The 19,276-nt window shown below is 38.8% G+C and overlaps 1 protein-coding gene across 1 annotated transcript in view; it reads left to right on the top strand.

The window, feature by feature from the left end:
- The first annotated feature begins 4,633 nt into the window (after positions 1–4,633).
- Positions 4,634–19,276, top strand: part of kcnip1 (potassium voltage-gated channel interacting protein 1) — a 747,099-nt gene continuing 732,456 nt past the window's right edge. Inside the window, exon 1 of the mRNA XM_003217336.4 lies at positions 4,634–5,136. Within this exon, the coding sequence (XP_003217384.1) occupies positions 5,049–5,136 (88 nt within the window). The 5' untranslated portion in view covers positions 4,634–5,048. The remainder of the gene's footprint in view (positions 5,137–19,276) is intronic.

Below are 19,276 nucleotides of genomic sequence, written 5' to 3'. Positions count from 1 at the left end.
CTCCTTCATTTTTATAGCTTTCTCTATGGATTAAATTGATTCTAGTCCAAATCCCCTTCAGAAATTCTCCTAATGGTATCGAAAATTGATGTATCTGAGGCCCCTTCCACACAGCTGAATAAAATCCCACGTTATATGCTTTGAACTGGAATATATGGCAGACAACCCAGTTCAAAGCAGATATTGTGGGATTCCCCCCCCCCCCCCGATATTCTGGGTTATATGACTGTGTGGAAGGACCTTCAGTGTGCTCCCTCATCTTCTTTACATGTCTCCTTTGCTTCTGTTGAAAACTGTCGACTTCAGTGAGCCAACATTTTAAGTGCCTTTGAGGCTGGATCTACACTGCCATTTAATCCAGATTGTCAAAGCAGATAATCCATATTATCTGTTTTGAACTTGATTATCTGAGTCTACATTGCCAGATTATCTAAATTTTATATGGCAGTGTAGAAGGGCCTGAGCTACTAGAAGGCCTTAATGGTTTTTATGATTTTGCTTTTTCATGATTTTTCTCTCTAAATGTTTTTACCTATATGAGCCCTCCAGATCCATAGCGGTTTGATTGTGGGACCCCATGCAGATGACTAAGGCATCTTCTATACTGTCATATAATCCAGATTATCTGCTTTGAACTGCATTATCTGAATCTACATTGCCATATAATCCATATCATCCATATAATTCAAAGTAGATAATCTGGATTTTATCTGGCAGTATAGAAGGTGTCTAAAAAGCAAATTACTGTGGTCCATATAATCATGGAGGTAACATATGCACAAATGTTTCTGCATCTACATTCACATTGCCACCATTTCATGTATGGGATGTGATGATCTGTTGTTAGTGGAAATTGCTGATCCAGAGCTCCTGGATCATTCAAGTCTGCAATGAATTCTTGTGCGCATGCATATACATGCATATGTGATGCCATTTTGATTCAGGAGGGATGGTATCAAATTGATGTTAGTATATATAATGACCCAGTCATGTTCACCCACCAAACCTACAAATGATACTCAGTATCTGAAGAAACTGGAGCATTCCCAATGGTGTATAATATTATTGTGCGTAAAAAAAAAAAAAAAAACAGGGCAAAAGGGAGGGGGAAAATAGTGGGAAAGGGATGGAAACAAGTAGGGGATGAGGTCAATTACATTTGGATTTTTTAATCTCTTTTATATTAAATTGTTAAAGTATATGTTCCGCGTGTTAAAGCGCTGAGCTGCTGAACTTGCGAACCGTAAGGTCATAGCTTCGAATCCAGGGAGCAGAGTGAGTGCCCGCTGTTAGCCCCAGCTTCTGCCAACCTAGCAGTTTGAAAACAAGCAAATGTGAGTAGATCAATAGGTACCACTCCAGTGGGAAGGGAACGGCGCTCCATGCAGTCATGCCAGCCACATGACCCTGGAGGTGTCTGTGGACAACGCTGGCTCTTTGGCTTAGAAATGGAAATGAGCACCAATCACCAGAGTCGGACACGACTGAACTTAATGTCGGGGGAAACCTTTACCTTTACCTAATATAAAAGTTGTCTATGTTATCTTCTAAACTTCTTCATGAGGAAAAGTGGTTACATTATACTCTATTCATTTGTCTCCAAAAATAAATAAATACATAAATTCTTAAATACAGGGACACTGTTTCACACAATCACTAACTTAGCTAATTAAGGAAAGGGAGGGGGTTCATATTCTTCACAATAGGAGACTTCTAGTTCTTGTGGGTAAATTCCTGCACTAGAGGAGGCATAATGGAGAGTTGGAACAAAGCTGGAGATAGCGCTTCAGGGATGTTGGATATGTTGGCTGTGCTCTCAATGGCATGTTTTATATGGATTTCAAAAGAGGTGGGAGATAAATTAGTGGCATCTAAGAGTGTTTTGTGACTGCCTGAGGAATACATATCTAAATGCTAGGTATATATTAACCAGGTCTAGTTTCTCCAGATGACTGTGGGCATATTCATCAATAGCCACGCTACAGAATTATATCACCATGTTCCACTTCACCTGACATGGAACATAATCCTGGGATGGGCAGTTAGGGAAGAATTCTTAGCCCGGGAGCTCTAATGCTTCACCAACCGACAAACTCCAGGATTCCACAACTAACTGAAAAATCTCATTAGATCCTGGGCTGAGCACCAAGGAAGCCTGGTTAGGATTTAAGCCAGACATAGGCAAACTTAGACCCTCCAGGCATTTTGGACAGCAACTTCCACAATTCCTAATAGCCTACCGACTGTTAGGGATTTTGAAAGTTGAGGTCCAAAATGCCTGGAAGGCCAAAGTTTGCCCATGCCTGATTTAAGCCAGAGCATGTAAAGTGGAAACATAGCAGTGTCGTTTGAATGGTCTCCACGAACTACCTTCCTCTTGAAACTTCAAAACTTCTAAGCTGCTTCTTCAAAGGTTAGTGCTGGATTGTATGACTCCCACTGATGTCGTTGGGCTGCATCTCCCAGTATTTCTCCATACTAGGGATGCTAGGAGTTGCAGTCTAACACCCAAAGGTCCAACATTATCCCTAGCTTAAATACAATGTGGTTTCCCCTTCTTGCATGTTGGGATGTGAGGGCTATTTGCCACCCGCATGAAGTGAGGCAAAATGTTACAAAATAGTCCCTGCTGGGACTAGTTGTAAAAGGGCAGAGCACTGTACTTAGGCGGCTGCCCCCCTTTAGCTCCAGCCTTGGAGCTGTGAGCTGTTGGAGGGAGGTAGCACATTCAGGAGCTGCCTTTCCCTCCTTTAATTCCACATATACTGTAAGTAGTGGGTGAGGGGTGGGGGCCACAGGACGAGTGGGAATGCCCATTTTGGCTGCTTGGGGACAGACCTAGGTGCCTCCTTTCCAGGCCCCATTGCCCAGGGTAACATTTTGAATTGCCATGTGCTCCTATCAGGGGTGGCTATTTTAAAAGCTGGCTTAAGCAGATCTCACCATTTTGTGGGCCTAAATAGCTTAAGACCTACAGGTGTTTTCAGTGTCTTACATAGCCCTTCATGTTCTTTTTCTGCAAAAGGCTGCTTTGGACTTTTGACTTTTCTATGTCTTCTCATTGGTTAACATATAACAATAATCTGACAAGAAGCAACTGGAAAAGCTGACATGATATGAGGATTTAAAGACTGAACTGCAAATACTCTGGCACAGGCCAGTAAATGTGGCCCCAGTGATGATCTGCACACTGAGTGCAGTACCTAAAGACCTTGGCCAGCACTTAAAAACAATTGGCGCTAACAAAATTGCCATCTGTCAGCTGCAAAAGGCCACCCTACTCAGATTTGCACACATTATTCGCCTATACATCACATAGTCCTAGAGAGTGGGAAGAGTCCGATGTGTGATTCAATACAACAGCGAGCATATTGTTCTTGTTTGCTGTGTACTAATCTTGTTGTGCATCAAATAATAATAATACACATGGCAATAACAATTTTTGTATTATAATGGTCCAAGCAAAGGTAGTATCAGGCAAGGGTTATTCAGGAGAAGGTCTTCAATGCCCCTTAGTCATCAGATCACATTTGATCTTGGAAACTAAGCAGGGTTAGATGGGGTTAATATTTGAATGGGAATTCACCAGTTGATTACTATGCATAGGTTGACCTGTGTGTTTGGTCAACTGAGGTGGGGGCGAAGATAAATGGAGTTGCGAGGGAATTCAAATCCCTGAAGTCTCTGAACTTGGGGTTTGAATCCTCTTTGCAGGTTCCCTAAGCAGTTACCCTGGTTATTACTCGGGTTGAGTTACAGGGAACTTAGGTGTCTCACCTAAGTCAGCTGAGGAATGTGTCTGGGATGACCACTGCCTCGGCTTACACAACATCACGTTCAATCCTCACTTTGAATTGTTGCAGTTCATGAAGAAAGTTTAAATAGGTGATAATTAATAAAAGGTGCCCATAGTTATCCCAACACAATTATTTTGTCTCATTAGGTTCAGCTGGAGTAGACCCATGGGAATTTAGTAAATCAAATCCTGAGGTAAGTACTATTGGTTCAGTGAGTCTACTTGCTTTGGGACTAAATACTGAATGGAAGGTACTGTGTTTCTCAAAAGGAGTATCTCCAATGTACCAGAATGAATTGCACTGTTCATTTTTAGTGTTTCTGATCAAGAAACTGACAAGTGATGAAAAATGAAAAATCTCATCGATCTTAGGGTAAGCACCAAGCCAGTTTGATTAGGATTTCGTTGTGCATGGAAGAAATACAGTGTCAAAGCAAAACTATCTGTATTAAATTTGCTGACTTTTTACTGCCTCTTTATTTTTAACAAGAGGCTGACAGGTGGCTGGTAAGCAGCAATTGATGCTTTCTCTCAGAAACTCTTTCACCTGCTTAATTCTGGCATAACAAGAGAGCAGTTCATTACCTTGGGGTAGAAACAGCCCAGTCTAAGAGGGATGTTTGAAATGGAGCTACTGGTTTTATAAAGTAATTCCAGTAAAAGAAAGGAGCACTCACACACACACTGTGCTAGCAAAGCAGAGAAATCCTTCTGCCTGGGTTTCCCACTCTGTCGGCTTCTAGTAAAGAAGCTAACAGGCTGAAAATGAGTGTGTGGACCAGAATGGTACGTTGGGCAGAAAGATGCACTTTAAACAGCAGCATTTCGGTGCAGCAGGCAGGCACCCCTCCTTCTGACTTTGGTATTAATTGCTGCATTACCACTGCCCTGTGAGCCAGTCTGCAAAGCTTGGCATGGCAAACTCCTCCTTCCTGCTGTTTCTTACAGAGACTCCCTGGGTGCTTGACTTCCTAAATACCAACCCGGTTGATAAATCTACAGGGCAGCCTTTAGCGTAAAGGCAGGCTGGACGGTTGGGAAGGAAGCAGCTCTGTTGCTGGAGAGAGCTGTGCCTTTAAAACAAGGTACTGCCACTGCAACCGGTCCTGAAAAAGCTGGGGGGGGGGATCTCTTCCTAAGGTGCTGCTGGTGCTGGAATAGCAAGACAGAGTTTTGCATCATCTCTAAGTTGGAAGAGACTTTGCTGCTTGTACTGAAGGAGAGAGAGGAAAGCTTTATCACCCTGGGAACCATGAGTGGCTGTTCAAAGAGATGTAAGCATGGGATTGTTAAATTTGCCCAAACCATCTTTAAACTCATCACAGGAACCCTCAACAAAGGTAATGTAAGCAATTTCCTTTTCCCATTTGGCGGTGGGGGGGGGGGGGAGATGGGAAAGCACTGGCCACCAATATTACAGCAGAGATTATCCTAGTCCCATTGGAGACGCTGTTGCTGGAAGTGAACCCATGTGCAGCGAAGAAGGCAAGTGAGGTTGCTTAGCCTTATGTAATTGTTTGTAACTTTTTCATGACAGTTTAAAGGTTTTGAAAGATGACAGCTGCCGCTTTTTTTGATTCACAGTTCTTGCTGCTATGGTTCTTTGGCTGGTTTGTGTTACAGAAAGCCATTGCTTATGACCAGTGAAGATTTTGGAAAATTAGACTCACACTGATGTCAGCCTGGCATCTTGTCAGGAGAGTTGATCTGTAATTTGTCTCAAAGAGACTATCTGTGTGTAAAGTAATCTTTAGCTGTAAATCTAGGACATTAGTTATTGCAGGCACCGCTTCAGATGCTATTATTCATCTTGCACATTTGCAGTATTGAGAAGGAAGTGTGAATCAGCTCCCTGAATCTGTTTATTTTTAAATGGGAAGGGTCAAAACCTCCTTGTCTGCCTCCCTCTATCACTTTCTGCTCACTTCCCAGTTGGTGTCCAGCTGGGTAATGGTGATGCACTGAAATAATGATCCTTCAAGAACCAAATTCCTTTTTTGTGAGTGCAGTTATCACAGTTAACTTGCTTGAAGTTTAGTCAGAGGAAATACAGGCTCAATACTCCACATTTTATTAATTGCCTTGCAGTTTCAGACCTGAATTGTTTGATGATGTCTAGTTGAGACTTCTCTGAAGTTTAGTTTATTGCACTGAGGCTTAAAAAAGATAATTGGATGAAATGCAGCTGTTGAGTCTTTTTATGGTTGTCTGATGAGTGGATTTCTACTAAAAAGAGAGCTTTTAGAAATACGCTAAGAACATTAAGACACATTTTTTATTATGTTTGGAATTGCAGATGTGCAATTTGGGCTTGTTGTGGAAAATGTTCATTTCCTTTTTCATTTTCTTTTGGGTTTTGCGACATGGAAAATGAGCCCAATGTGTACCTGGAGATGTGTGTTAATGATTGATAAGAAATACTACAAAGGAAAATGATATTAGCAGAAAATATTATATCATATTTCCATAAAGATTAAAGAAGTAACTTATTTGAATTTTTGAAATGAATCTTTTTTAAAAAACAAAAACAAAACATACATAGTAATAACTGGGTTTACTTCCTTGATCAACAAACAGCATTGTGATTTCCATGCAAACTCCTGAATTTCATGCATTTTTAAATTATTACTTTGTTGTGCCTTTGGTGTCACTCACATGAAGACTGCTGTTGGTGAGCCCTTTTTGGGAAAAGGAGAATGGAGCATGAAGTAAGTGTCTAGTGGTAATAACAGTGGCAGCGTTTTATTACTACCAAGGTATCCTTTTATATAGAAGTTTTGAAAAGTTTGTAGGACAAACAGCATGGTGGGTAATCACATATCAGTGCTACAACAAAATTGGCGGTGTTCCTCCTACTTGGATACATACCTTTGGTGTCATGGTGAGCTAATTCCAGCTTCTGCAGAAGGAACTAAAATTGTTTTTGTGCTCAAAGCTCATTTCCAAAACTTGTTAGCAGGTTTCTTTTTTGGTCTGTGAGAAGCTGGATTCTTTCTTGATATCAGGTGTACTACAAGAGTCCTTATTATACCTTGGTTTCAAATAGTTGTGAATGTCACCTTTTCAGACTGATCACCTCCATGCCCAGTTTCAATGAAGTAGGCCCGTATATTGTAAGGAATCAATTCCAGAATGTTTTGCATAATAGGATTTTCTGGAACCTTACTTTTCTTTACTTAAAGGATTACGTTCTTAGGCTTCTAGCCAAACCATACCATAGAATCACTCTGGAGGACATAGAAAAGGCCTAAAGAAGTGTTCTGTTTATGCCTCTAGTGCAATTCAGAGTGATTCTATAATGTTCACAGCACTTTGTGTATAAAGGAAACAAACTCACATAATAAGTATATTGTATCTGCATGATATTAGTAAATATCTGGATTGATAAACACATTTTAAAAGAAGCTGAATGCACACTAAGCACAAAACATAGCTGACATTACCATCTGAGGCCCTGTTATCCATGCTATCTCTAAGAAAGTTGAGGTTGGTGGGACCCAGAACAAGGCCTTCTATGTGGCATCCATCTGTTGTTCCCAGGCTTCCTTATTAAGCGCATTTAGAAGGCTGATAAAATCTATACAGCACATGAAGCTTTAGCTACTGATGCTGGTTAGTGATTTTAGAGGACCTCCCTCCCTCATTATATCACAATGTATGTATTTTAAATTAGTTTGGCTTTACTTCTTGTTTGGAATTCTACTGTTCTTATGTTGGTTCAAAAATATAGTAAGCAAAATAAATACACCACCAAAGAAACAGAGTCCTCAGTTGTTCAAATTGATCCAAATTATATTTATTGATAAGCAAGCCTTATGGAGTTTAATGATACTTGTGATTTTGAAACAAGTAATGGAATGTGCAAATGGTCCTGAACTGCATGAAGCTGAACACATTTAAATTGGTTTTGCCACATTTAATAACTATAGTGATGTGTAATAATACTTTTTATTTCTTACCCTCCCCCCCCCCCAAGGCTCAAGCAGAGGTTAAAACTAATTTTAAAAAACAATAGCTAAAATGTTTGATAAATAAAACATAAATCTATTTAAAGCACATAGACCGAAAACATGTAGACAAGATTAATACATACAATAAAAAAATCATAGCAATAACGTATCAATTAAAATTCATAGTTTAAAATTGACTGGGCAGGAAATGCATTTATTTTACTGTGTTTAGAAAAACAATTTTTTTCCTAGAAATAGCAACAAAATTAAGTATTTACTGATTAGCTCTAAAATCTGAACTCAACTCGGTTAATTTTAATCTTCTTAGCTTTCCTGGACCTTCCAGAGTTTTAGTCAGTTTTTAACATTTAGTTTTGTCAGTAGGACAACTGAGAAAGTTTGTATCTGTAAATATGTCGTAGTCCTAAATTTGCCTCCCCCCCTGCTTTAGGCAAGTAATAGACTTTCATGTGTGTATTTTGTTAATGGGATTTTGAGTTCTTTGGGAGACTTTTTGGAGGAGTAGAAGTTTTAATTCCAGTGTACGGATTTTAACTATTTTTTTAAATACAATTGATACTCTGTTTTAATGTTTGTATATTTGTAAATTTTAAATTATATTGAAATGCTTTTAATGTAAGCCACTTGGAATCTCTTTGTGGAGAGAAAAAATGGGGTATAAACAAACAATAATAATCTGACCAAACTCAAAACTTGTGGTGCTCATAGGCAAAAGTTATGGTAATGCATTCACATTCTGAATATTGTGAATAACTAGTAAATCTTTAATACTTCCTGTTATTGTTGTGGTTTCATAACAACAATGATCTTTCATGAAGCACTGTGTTTTATGTTACATTTTTATAAGTGCTGTAGTTAGGGAGCTATGCAATGGATCTTAGCTTGGTCCTCCCAACCCCCACTAACTGGGAAGCAGTCACTGTGATTGCAGGGGAATCTGTCTCCTGAAAAGTATCTGACCGACCTTCCCAATCACTCCTTTCATTAACTTTCCCAAAAGCTGGGTGTCTCTTGCTCTGAGAACACCAGCTGTTTCTCAGAGACGGGCTCCTTATCAATTGGCTGCTGTCCAGTAAATATAGGGATTGGGGCCTTTATGGTCATAAACTAGGATGCATAGCTATTGTGAATAACAGTCATGGGCATCTGGGTTATGCATTTATAACTGCCATAGAGGATTCTAGCCCTCTTTTACCAGATCCAAAGTAATTAAGGCTGATTATTCTAATTTCATGAGCCATGAAACCCTGAAAAAAGGTATTGTCAACACTTTAATGGATTAGCCATAAAAGGAGAGAAAAAGTGTTGGGTGCACAATAACATCAGTATAAATGAACTGTGCAAACTTGGCCTGTTGAGAAATCCTTCTGTTTATATGAACATCTTAGCTTCCTGGATAACTGCCACTTTTCCAAATGCTAACTCAGGTATAAATGTAACATAGACATACAGAGTTGTTGTATGTCTTTCGGGCTGTGTGGCCATGTTCCAGAAGTATTCTCTCCTGACATTTCGCCCACATCTATGGCAGGCATCCTCAGAGGTTGTGAGGCATGGATTCCATACCTCACAACCTCTGAGGATGCCTGCCATAGATGTGGGTGAAAGACATACAACAACCCTGTGATCCTGCCCATGAAAGCCTTCGACAACACATAAACATACAGACTTAAATAAATGCAAATAGGCATACACCATCATCCCCACCCAGCCCCATAACACAATCATTTTCAATATTCCTTGTTTCATAAAATATTTTACGGAGATTATGGTAGCATTGTTGGTTTGTAATGAGAAAATTTCACAATACAAATATATTTTCAAGTATCATTCTTGGATACTTTCAAGTACAATTCAGCTGGAAGACAAGATTCTTCTTGTGGTTTTAGTGCTATCACTTGTCATTGTTGGGGTTAAGAAATATTCATATCTCAGAATTGCTATAGCCATTTGCCCACTCTTGGATGATGGCCTGATGATACTGTGCAAACTATTTTCTTCTAGTCTTAGTTGTTGATAGTCCAGATACATTATTTGTGATTCTCAGGGCACATTCTAGAGATAGATTGCAATCTATGGGTGGAAATGAAAGCAGTATTGCACAAGCCATGCATGGAGCTCTTGAAACCTACTATTGCCCCATATGGTTACGAAGGCGATCTGCTGAATTTACATTTAATAAGATGCAAAATATTATAGCTGTAAGAAATTATCATCCCTTGCCAAGGCAAAGGTCAGCACTGTTAAGCATGTGTTAAAACCTCCAGAAGGGTCCCTAAACCTGCCACTGCTCCGTGCTGTCCCTGTGTGTCCAAATGCCCCTTCCAAGGCAATGAACCATGGGAGGAAAAGAAGTGATTTTTCATAGCCTTATTCTCACCCTTATTCTTGAGTTAGTGGAGCAATACAAGCAGATGAGAAACAACAGCTGTTCAGGGAAAGTGCCTGTTTTACTTGGAAATCTAGAGTCTTTGCTACCTTCCTCATCACCTGTATGCATAAGTGCTTTGTCTACTGTTTTCTATTTCTACTCAATTAGAACTGAAAGTCATGTGGGAGTTCATCTAGTGCAGAAAAAAAATGCCCTCTGAATTGGATCTGACAGTACTTTGCTTGTTACAAGTTTAGTAATGCTAATTAGACTCCAGGTATCTTGCAATAATGACTTATTTTGTTCATCTTGAAAAGTGGGTTAGAAGTGCCTTAAAGAGATAGCAAGCCAGTCTTAGTTCTACTGACCATCCAGTGACCCTGAAGGCTGATTAGGATTGACACACATTCTATAAAAGTGTTTCTATTTTATTGTATTAAAGGAAAACTTTCAGAGGGTTGCAGGTCATCTGTAATGCCCTGGCATAGTTTCAGCTAAAGTGTATCTTGGTATCTAATCTACTGACCACCCATAGAAAAGCTGAATGTAAGAGTGGACTTATCTGTACACAGAAAATGCCTTGACTTTGTCTCCCAGATGAAAATACCAATTGAGCAAATACCTTGTTCTAAAATTTGAAATACTCCCAAATCCAAAAGTATCCACGTGAAGGGCTGAGCTAGTGACACCTTTACCTTATGATTCAATGAACACAACCTTTATTTCGTGCATAAGACTATTAAAATATTGTGTATAAAATTACCTTCAAGTTGTGTGTACCCTGTTTGCCCTAAAATAAGACATCCCCAGAAAATAAGACTTAGTAGAGGTTTTGCTGAATTGCTAAATATAAGGCCTCCCCCAAAAGTAAGACCTAGAAAAGGTTCTGTTTGGAAGCATGACCGCCAAACAGAACACCAGAACATGCAGGATCAGTAAATGTCCGTACCATAGAGTGTTGTACTTGGAAATAATGGTAGTAACAAGAAATTGATAGGATTCACAGTTTGTCTGGTTATGCTGGTTTGTGATGACAACTACTGTACAGTATATAATAAATGTTCATTTTTTTGTTCAACAATAAATATGAATTCTTCATGGAAAAATAAGACATCCCCTGAAAATAAGTCCTAGTGCATCTTTGGGAGCAAAAATTAATATAAGACACTGTCTTATTTTCGGGGAAACACGGTATAAGGTATCTATGACACATAAATTATTTTTTTGTTTACACATGTATCTTATCTCCAAGCTATTTCATTATGTAGATATATGGAAAAAAGCAGGAATTCTAATTTCGCATTTGATTAAGAATGGAAATCCAAAACATCTGGTCTGAGGCATTTTGGTTAAGGGATACTGAATCTGTATCTGTTGAATAATACCTTCAATATTCCTTGAATTACTACAGGTACACTGTGTTCTCCTAGTCCTGTTTTTGCCTCGTATTACAACTCATCAAACTGAGTAGAAGATGTATATGTTAGTAATGTTTCTAGGACTTGAAACTCATTTGTCCCTTTGGACATTCAAATTGCTCCTCTTTCCCCACATAAAAACAATACAGTTTTAACATATTGTCCTTTTTACTCAGATTTCACTGCCAAAAAGCATCTCCTTGAAGAAGCTATTTCATGATGATAAGGGAATTTCCTCCCAATGCAAATAAGAGCTTCAAAGGAGCAATTTCAATAAAACCAACGCATGAGATAGAAAGGTTAAACTGATCACTAGCTTCTGATCATTATCACAACATCCCTGTGTGGGTGCTGCTATTTGCATTTTGAAAAAGGTGTTGGTTAAATCTTTGTCAAGTAAAAACTTGTCTAGTTTTATTTTCAGATGCCACTATTATACAGAGATTTACTCTGTCCAGCTCCACATTTGGAGTGGAAAAGGGGAAATAGCATGTACAGCTTACAGACTGAATTAGATAAATGTGCATCTATCAAACTCAATGTATCTCTACAAAATAAACAGGCAGTACCCAAGTTATAAATAAGATAGGTTCAGTAGGTTTGTTCTTAGGTTGAATTTTTATTTAAGTCAGAAGAGGTACAATTTTTAAGTGTAACTCCAGCTATAATATATATATATATATATATATCTGCTTTAGATTGCATAGGAAAGGGTTAACACCCCTGTGGTGTTTGTTTTGCTGTCTGTGCCGAAGATTTCACCTGACTTTCTGTCCCTTTAGCCATTGGATTTTGAAAAATGTGGCTTGTTGTGGAAATAAGAATTGGTGATAAAGCTTAAGTGGAGATACCTTTTCCCCATGATAACTCATCCAGGAGTAAATTTCCCTTCGTAGCGGTAGATTTCTCTCACTTCCTGTTATCTCAGCCCTGTTCTTAACTGTGAGTCATTTGTAAGTCACATGTTTGTAACTCAGGGACTGTCTGTATAGTATATATTTTCATCAATGTTGATAGTTCTATTTGCCAGTTGTCCAAAGCTTTTAACTGCATATACTATGTTGGAGGCTTGTCAGACTCAGCAACATGGATAGCATGCATTAGATTCTGGAGCTGTGAAACTCTGTGGAAAAAACAGAAATCTAATGTAAAGTCAAATGGAGGTGTCTCTGTTTGAATGCACTGCGCTAATTGCAAAGTTTTCAACCTATCTTGGAGAGTATATTATTTTTACATTTGTCAGCACAGTTTCATGTGCTTTTAAAACTCTTCACGCTCTCCATAAAAGGAAAAAACAAGGAAACATGATTTTGCTAGGACTTTCTAGTCATAGAACTTTTTGGAGGGATCTGTAGGAGAATATCTAATGTTGATCTCTAAATCTAGTGTTAGTCCCTAGTGAAGTCAGTGGGGTTTAAGTTAGTTTTGTGGTTCATTTTGATAGGTAGGATTAACGTTGAACTTCACATTTTGTTTATGACTGCAGTGCTTGGAGTCTTTGTGGTTTCAAACATGGTATAACAAAGGAATTTGCTGGATTAGTGTACTGAGCTTCTCTAACATTTCTCGACTTCCAGTGTACCACCCTCCCTCTCTAATGTATATGAAAACATACTTTATACTTATTCCAAAGGTTCATCTCATGCCGTCACTTATAATCATCCTGCAAGATAATGGATCTCTTGGCTAGAATTGTTTTGCCATTCTTTCTATCCAATTTTCTTGAATCCAAGTTGCTATAGATCTAAAACTTTGAATAAAAGAAACAATGCATTCTTGTAAATAATATTATTTAACTTCTTTCCTCACTATGTAACATATTTTTGATGACTATGGTGGGCATTATTGTAAGCCTGTGTTGAGAGAGAGGTTGTTTTATTTTGTTTAGTTTTAAAGAATTCTTCAGTGAGAATTCTTTAAATGATAGTTCTTACCATGACCAGCTTAGCTAGAAACATTTTTTATGTCGCTGTTTAGAAAAGATGCCAGCTAGATTATGGAGAACTGGACAAAATCATCCTGTCACCTGAGTCAAGATAAAATCTTTCCCATTCCAAATCCATATATTGAAGCCAACAGTACTGGCAGGTTCAGCAGTAGTGGAACATTAACAGTGTCCTCCATGATATCTGAAAGTAACAGGCCAATTGGTGCAGAGGGAGATTCTTGACACACAGATCTCTGTCATCCGGTATCTCACTGCTGTTCTTCATGCTATAGGAGCTACTGCCTGAGGTAGCTGGTTCATTGTGCCTGACGCTAAGGCCAGCTCCACAGATGACACTTTGGGAGAGCTAAAAGCACCTAAACTCACAGAAGTAGGAATAGAATAACCTTCTTCTCACTCTCTGTCTATAGCCTGATACACATTTAGATATTCTATGATGGAGTCAGATGTGGATGGGAAAGGAGTATTAAATATCTTCAGTAAGATGTGAAAGTGCGGCAGCTTAATTTCTCTTGTTTTTCTCAGAACTGTCCCCTACCCCACTTTAAGTTTGACATGGTATTACTTGTTTTGTTCTGCTTTCTGCATGGAAATTTCTGCATTCTGGTATGTGATTTACATAATGTACACATTTTTCCATTTTGTCACTGCATGCATTTTTCACATATCCATCTCTAATACAGTATTAGTGACCCTTCCTCCCCCAAATATAGTTTACAGATTACTACTTCTGCGAGAGGTAATCTTTTTGTCAATTTGTTTTTCTGGATGTTTCTGTCCTCCATCTATTTCTTTCTCTTCGGAAAAAAACAAACAAACAGGTAATATATAAAGGAAGTGAGAGGCACCTGATGTTCACAATTCCTTCCCAGTGACAGGAAAGTGAAATGCATGCTTCCATTAATAGTTCTGCAGAATATAAATTGGCTGAACTCATAGAAAACATTAGTTATTAAAGATATGTTTACATTCTTAATCTCTATAATTTGTTAGCACAGTTTCAGATTTTTAATGAACACAGGTAAAAGAAAAATATTGTGACTGTAAACTCCCTTTATACTTGAAATGATGTTTTGGGTAAGATTCCTTAGAAGCTTACTTTAAAAAGCAAAGCAAAGAAACCCTGGCCCGTGCCAACAAATTTACAAATTGTGACATCCTTTATCATTTTTCAGTTTACTTCTAATTTTGTTCTTCAACATGCCGGTTTTCTAGTATTTGATTTTCTAGGGAATGTGGGTGAACTACTGCTGCGGAATGCTAATGTTAAGTATTTATCAGACCTAAGCAAAGAATGACTAATGAAACTATCTGAATAGGATATGCAGTATTGTAGCTTTTCAGTTCAGTGTGGCAAGAAAACAGTAATACAGCCATGTGTTAGCTTTGGTGCTGATTTAGCATAGTCTCATTTATAGCTGAAATCTTGAAAATAACACCCTATTATACAATTGTGAAATTGAAGTTAATGCAGATATGGTATTTATTATTAAGAAGACTTCTCCCTTTTTCTCAGCTTTTATATAGAAAAACAAGATGTTGTCTACAGTCCAGAAATGGATCCTGATAGCACTAAATGTATTCACAGATACATTCACGGTTGCTTCCCAACTTAATAATCTGATTTTGATTATGCAGTTGGGAGACAACTATGAGGATTATAATGAAAAATTGAGTCTGGTCCAAGGCTATTCAGTGATCTTCAGGTCTCAGGGAAGAGTTTCAACACATATCTCCTATACCCTAAACTGGTGCTTCAATATCTACCACATCATATTTCTGCTTGTGACAACCACCTAGCTTCCTCAGATAAAGAAAATAAGATGCCACCTGGATAACTGTAGACATAGTCAAAATCAATTCCCTTTCATTCTCTGGTGACATTTCTGGTGATAATTGTTTGCTGTGAATATGCCTAATGGCCTGTGCCATGTTCTATTTTCTGTATGAAATAAAGGCAAGGTTGATTTGGGACCAATTTGTGAGGAGATAAAATTTATGATGCGAGCTGCTTTTCTGTGTATTGCTCATTCTTCAATTTACGTATGTATTGCATTCTTGCAGCAAACTTCTGTCTCCCTCATGTAGGTTTTCGGGGTTTTCTGCTTTCTCTTCTTCCTTTTTTGTGAGTGAATGAATAAAGAAATAGACAATTGCAGTACTCCATGACAGAATGTAATATGATTCACATCCCTCCCAAAGACCTTATGATGTACCACTTTGAAATCTTTTCAAATAGGCTCCATTGGGTATGAGCTGCAACACTACTTCATACTGTGCTTGACTCACTTTATTCAGATTTGTAAAGCTGGCTATGAAAGAACTGTGCTGCTTTTCAACCAGGCAAAAACGTTTCCTGGCTCTCTTAATTGGCCTTATAACTTGTGCTAACTTGGATGTATTTGAGCTATTGGCGGCATTGAGCTTCATTGATCACCATGCGCTCAAGTTCAGCCTTGAATGCTTTCATGCCTGTAGCCCAATATTCAGTTTTCATGCTGCCTTTTACACATTTTTGCTTAAAATTGGTTTCGTGTTCATCTCCAAGTAAATACAGTAAATACTCCATATCCATAGTTTCAAAAATATTCCCTTCTCTGAATTGTTTATGGGCCTCTCCAGGTCCTCCAGTTCTATTCTGTAATATGCTTTCAACCCAGTTATAGTTAAAATAGAGAGTTTGCTTTTATCCATGGTTTAAGGTAACCACATTTTTTTGGGAACATAGCAGTTAGATTTCTCATCTGAAGCCCAATTGAGAATGAAAATATGAAATTATTCCGGTTTTTATGAAAGTACAGTAGAGTCTCACTTATCCAACATTCGCTTATCCAACGTTCTGGATTATCCAACGCATTTTTGTAGTCAATGTTTTCAATACATCATGATATTTTGGTGCTAAATTCGTAAATACAGTAATTACTACATAGAATTACTGCATATTGAACTACTTTTTCTGTCAAATTTGTTGTATAACATGATGTTTTGGTGCTTAATTTGTAAAATCATAACCTAATTTGATGTTTCATAGGTCTTTCCTTAACTCCTCCTTATTATCCAACATATTCACTTATCCAACGTTCTGCCGGCCCGTTTATGTTGGATAAGTGAGGCTCTACTGTATATGCAATAGCGACTGTGTGCAAAGAAATTTCTTATCAACCTTAATTTTATATGCTAGTTTTTAGTTATTCTAAAAAAAATGCTGATATTATTTTGGTTGGTTAATTCTGGAATGTAGGAGAGGGAGATAATGTACAGCCTTTTATGTAATATTGGGCTGTATATTCTAGTAGCCCTCACCAGAATAACCAATAGTGAAGAACATCTGGAGGGTGTCCCTTTGCCTTGAAGCCTCGCCTCCTATTGATGTTCTCCAGGATTTAGGGGTGTTAAACCAGAGTGGGTTGTTTCTGATCCTTGATAAAGTTGAATAGGGATTGTGGATCAAAAAGGAGAACCTAAAATCAAAGGATGCGTCCTGTGGTTCTAATCTGCTTTCAGGACGATTTTTGATGGTAGCTTCCTTTATCCATTTTTTTCATCTTATGATATTGGAGCCCCCGGTGGCGCAATGGTTTAAACCAGGGGTCCTCAAACTTTTGAAGCAGAGGGCCGGTCCACAATCCTTCAGACTATTGAGGGGCTGAATTATCATTTGAAAAAAAAAAAACCTATGCACACTGCACATGTCTTATTTGTAGTGCAACAACAACAACGAAAAAACAATACAATATTTAAAAATGAAAACAATTTTAACCAACATAAACCTATCAGGATTTCAATGGAAAGTGTGAGCCTGCTACTGGCCAATGAGATAGTCAAGTTAATTAGGATTGTTGTTGTTGTGCCTTCAAGTCATTTCAGACTTTGGCCGAGCCTAAGTCTAAAATTAATTATTTATTTACTGCATTTATTTACCACATTTATACCCCACCCTTCTCACCCCGAAGGGGACCCAGAGCAGCTGTATGTGCATACAATATGTATTATGTTATTAGCATAGCACAATATTAGCATTATATATTACTATATTGAACTATACCACTATCTCTATATATAAAAGGGTAATGAAATTTCGGCCTAGGACAAAACAACAAAACTACATATCCCAGAAACACTAAACTTGGCAGCACAACCCCTCATCCATGCCTCTGTGTTCATACAACAATAGGCTCCAGCAACTCCAGAAAACGGCCAGGCTTTGAGACTGCAAGGCTATTCACTGCTACTCCACCTGGCCAACAAAGAATTCTCATAAGCCACAGCAACGCGTGGCCGGGCAAAGCTAGTACTATTATATCATATAACATATAATTAATATTATTATATGGTATTACTATTAGTATTATATTGTATAACATAATATTATTAATATTATATGTATATACAATATATTATATTATTAAAACTGATATAAAAATATTATATTACAAAACTGAGGGTGGGGGCCAGGTAAATGACCTTGGAGGGCCGCATCCGGCCCCCGGGCCTTAGTTTGGGGACCCCTGGTTTAAACCCTTGTGCCGGCAGGGCTGCTGACCAAAAAGTCAGCGGTTCAAATCCAGGAAGCCGGGTGAGCCCATCTGTCAGCTCCAGCTTCCCATGTGGGGACATGAGAGAAGCCTCTCACAGGAAGGTAAAACATCCGGGCAACATCCTTGCAGAGGGCCAATTCCCTCACACCAGAAGTGATTTGCAGTTTCTCAAGTCACTCCTAACATGAAAAAAAATCTTATGACATTAAAGGCAAAATATTTCTCTTGTGGAAGAATCAGTGTATAATTTTGGGTAGGTATATATCATCCATGCATTTTAAGCACCAATATTTAGGAAATAATAATAATAATAATAAACTTTATTTATACCCCGCCACCATCTCCCCAATGGGGACTCGGGGCGGCTTACATGGGGCCATGCCCAGAACAATACAATATAACAAAATATAATAGAACAACAAATCATAGCACATTAAACAACACAATAAAAGAAAATATACACTACATTAAACAAGATCAAAGAACAATAAAACCAAGGGCGGGCCACATGAACACTAGATTAAAACTCGAGGTGAGAAAGGAAGTAGGAGTAAAAACCACAGAGGACAGGATCATAAAGTGGCGGTGCGATCTGGAGGACAAATATTGAAGGAGAGCAGCAAAAGGGATGTATGTAGTGATTACTCTCCAAAGGCACAACGGAAGAGCCATGTTTTCAGGTCTTTCTTAAAGGCTGCTAGTGTGGGGGCTTGCCTAATCTCACCGGGCAGTGAGTTCCACAATCGGGGGGCCACAGCAGAGAAGGCCCTCTCCCTTGTTCCCACAAGGCGGGCCTGAGATATTGGCAGTGGTGACAGGAGAGCCTCCCCTGACGATCGAAGGGATCGGGCAGGTTTATGATAGGAGATACGGTCACGAAGGTAGGTGGGTCCCAAACCGTTTAGGGCTTTATAAATGATGGTCTGCACCTTGAATTGGGACCGGAAAATAAACGGCAGCCAGTGGAGCTCCTTGAACAAGGGAGTGGATCTCTCCCTGTAACTCGCCCCAGTTATTAGTCTGGCCGCCGACCGCTGGACCAGTTGTAATTTCCGGGCCATCTTCAAGGGAAGCCCCACGTAGAGCGCATTACAGTAGTCCAGTCTAGAGGTAACTAAGGCATGCACCACCGTGGTCAAGTCAGACTTCACGAGGTATGGTCGCAGTTGGCGCACAAGTTTGAGTTGTGCAAAGGCCCTCCCGGCCACCGCCGACACCTGAGCCTCAAGCGTCA

Source organism: Anolis carolinensis, chromosome 2 (assembly GCF_035594765.1).
Source record: "Anolis carolinensis isolate JA03-04 chromosome 2, rAnoCar3.1.pri, whole genome shotgun sequence".
Taxonomy (NCBI): Eukaryota; Metazoa; Chordata; class Lepidosauria; order Squamata; family Dactyloidae; genus Anolis; species Anolis carolinensis.
This window is presented reverse-complemented; position numbering and strand designations above follow the sequence as displayed.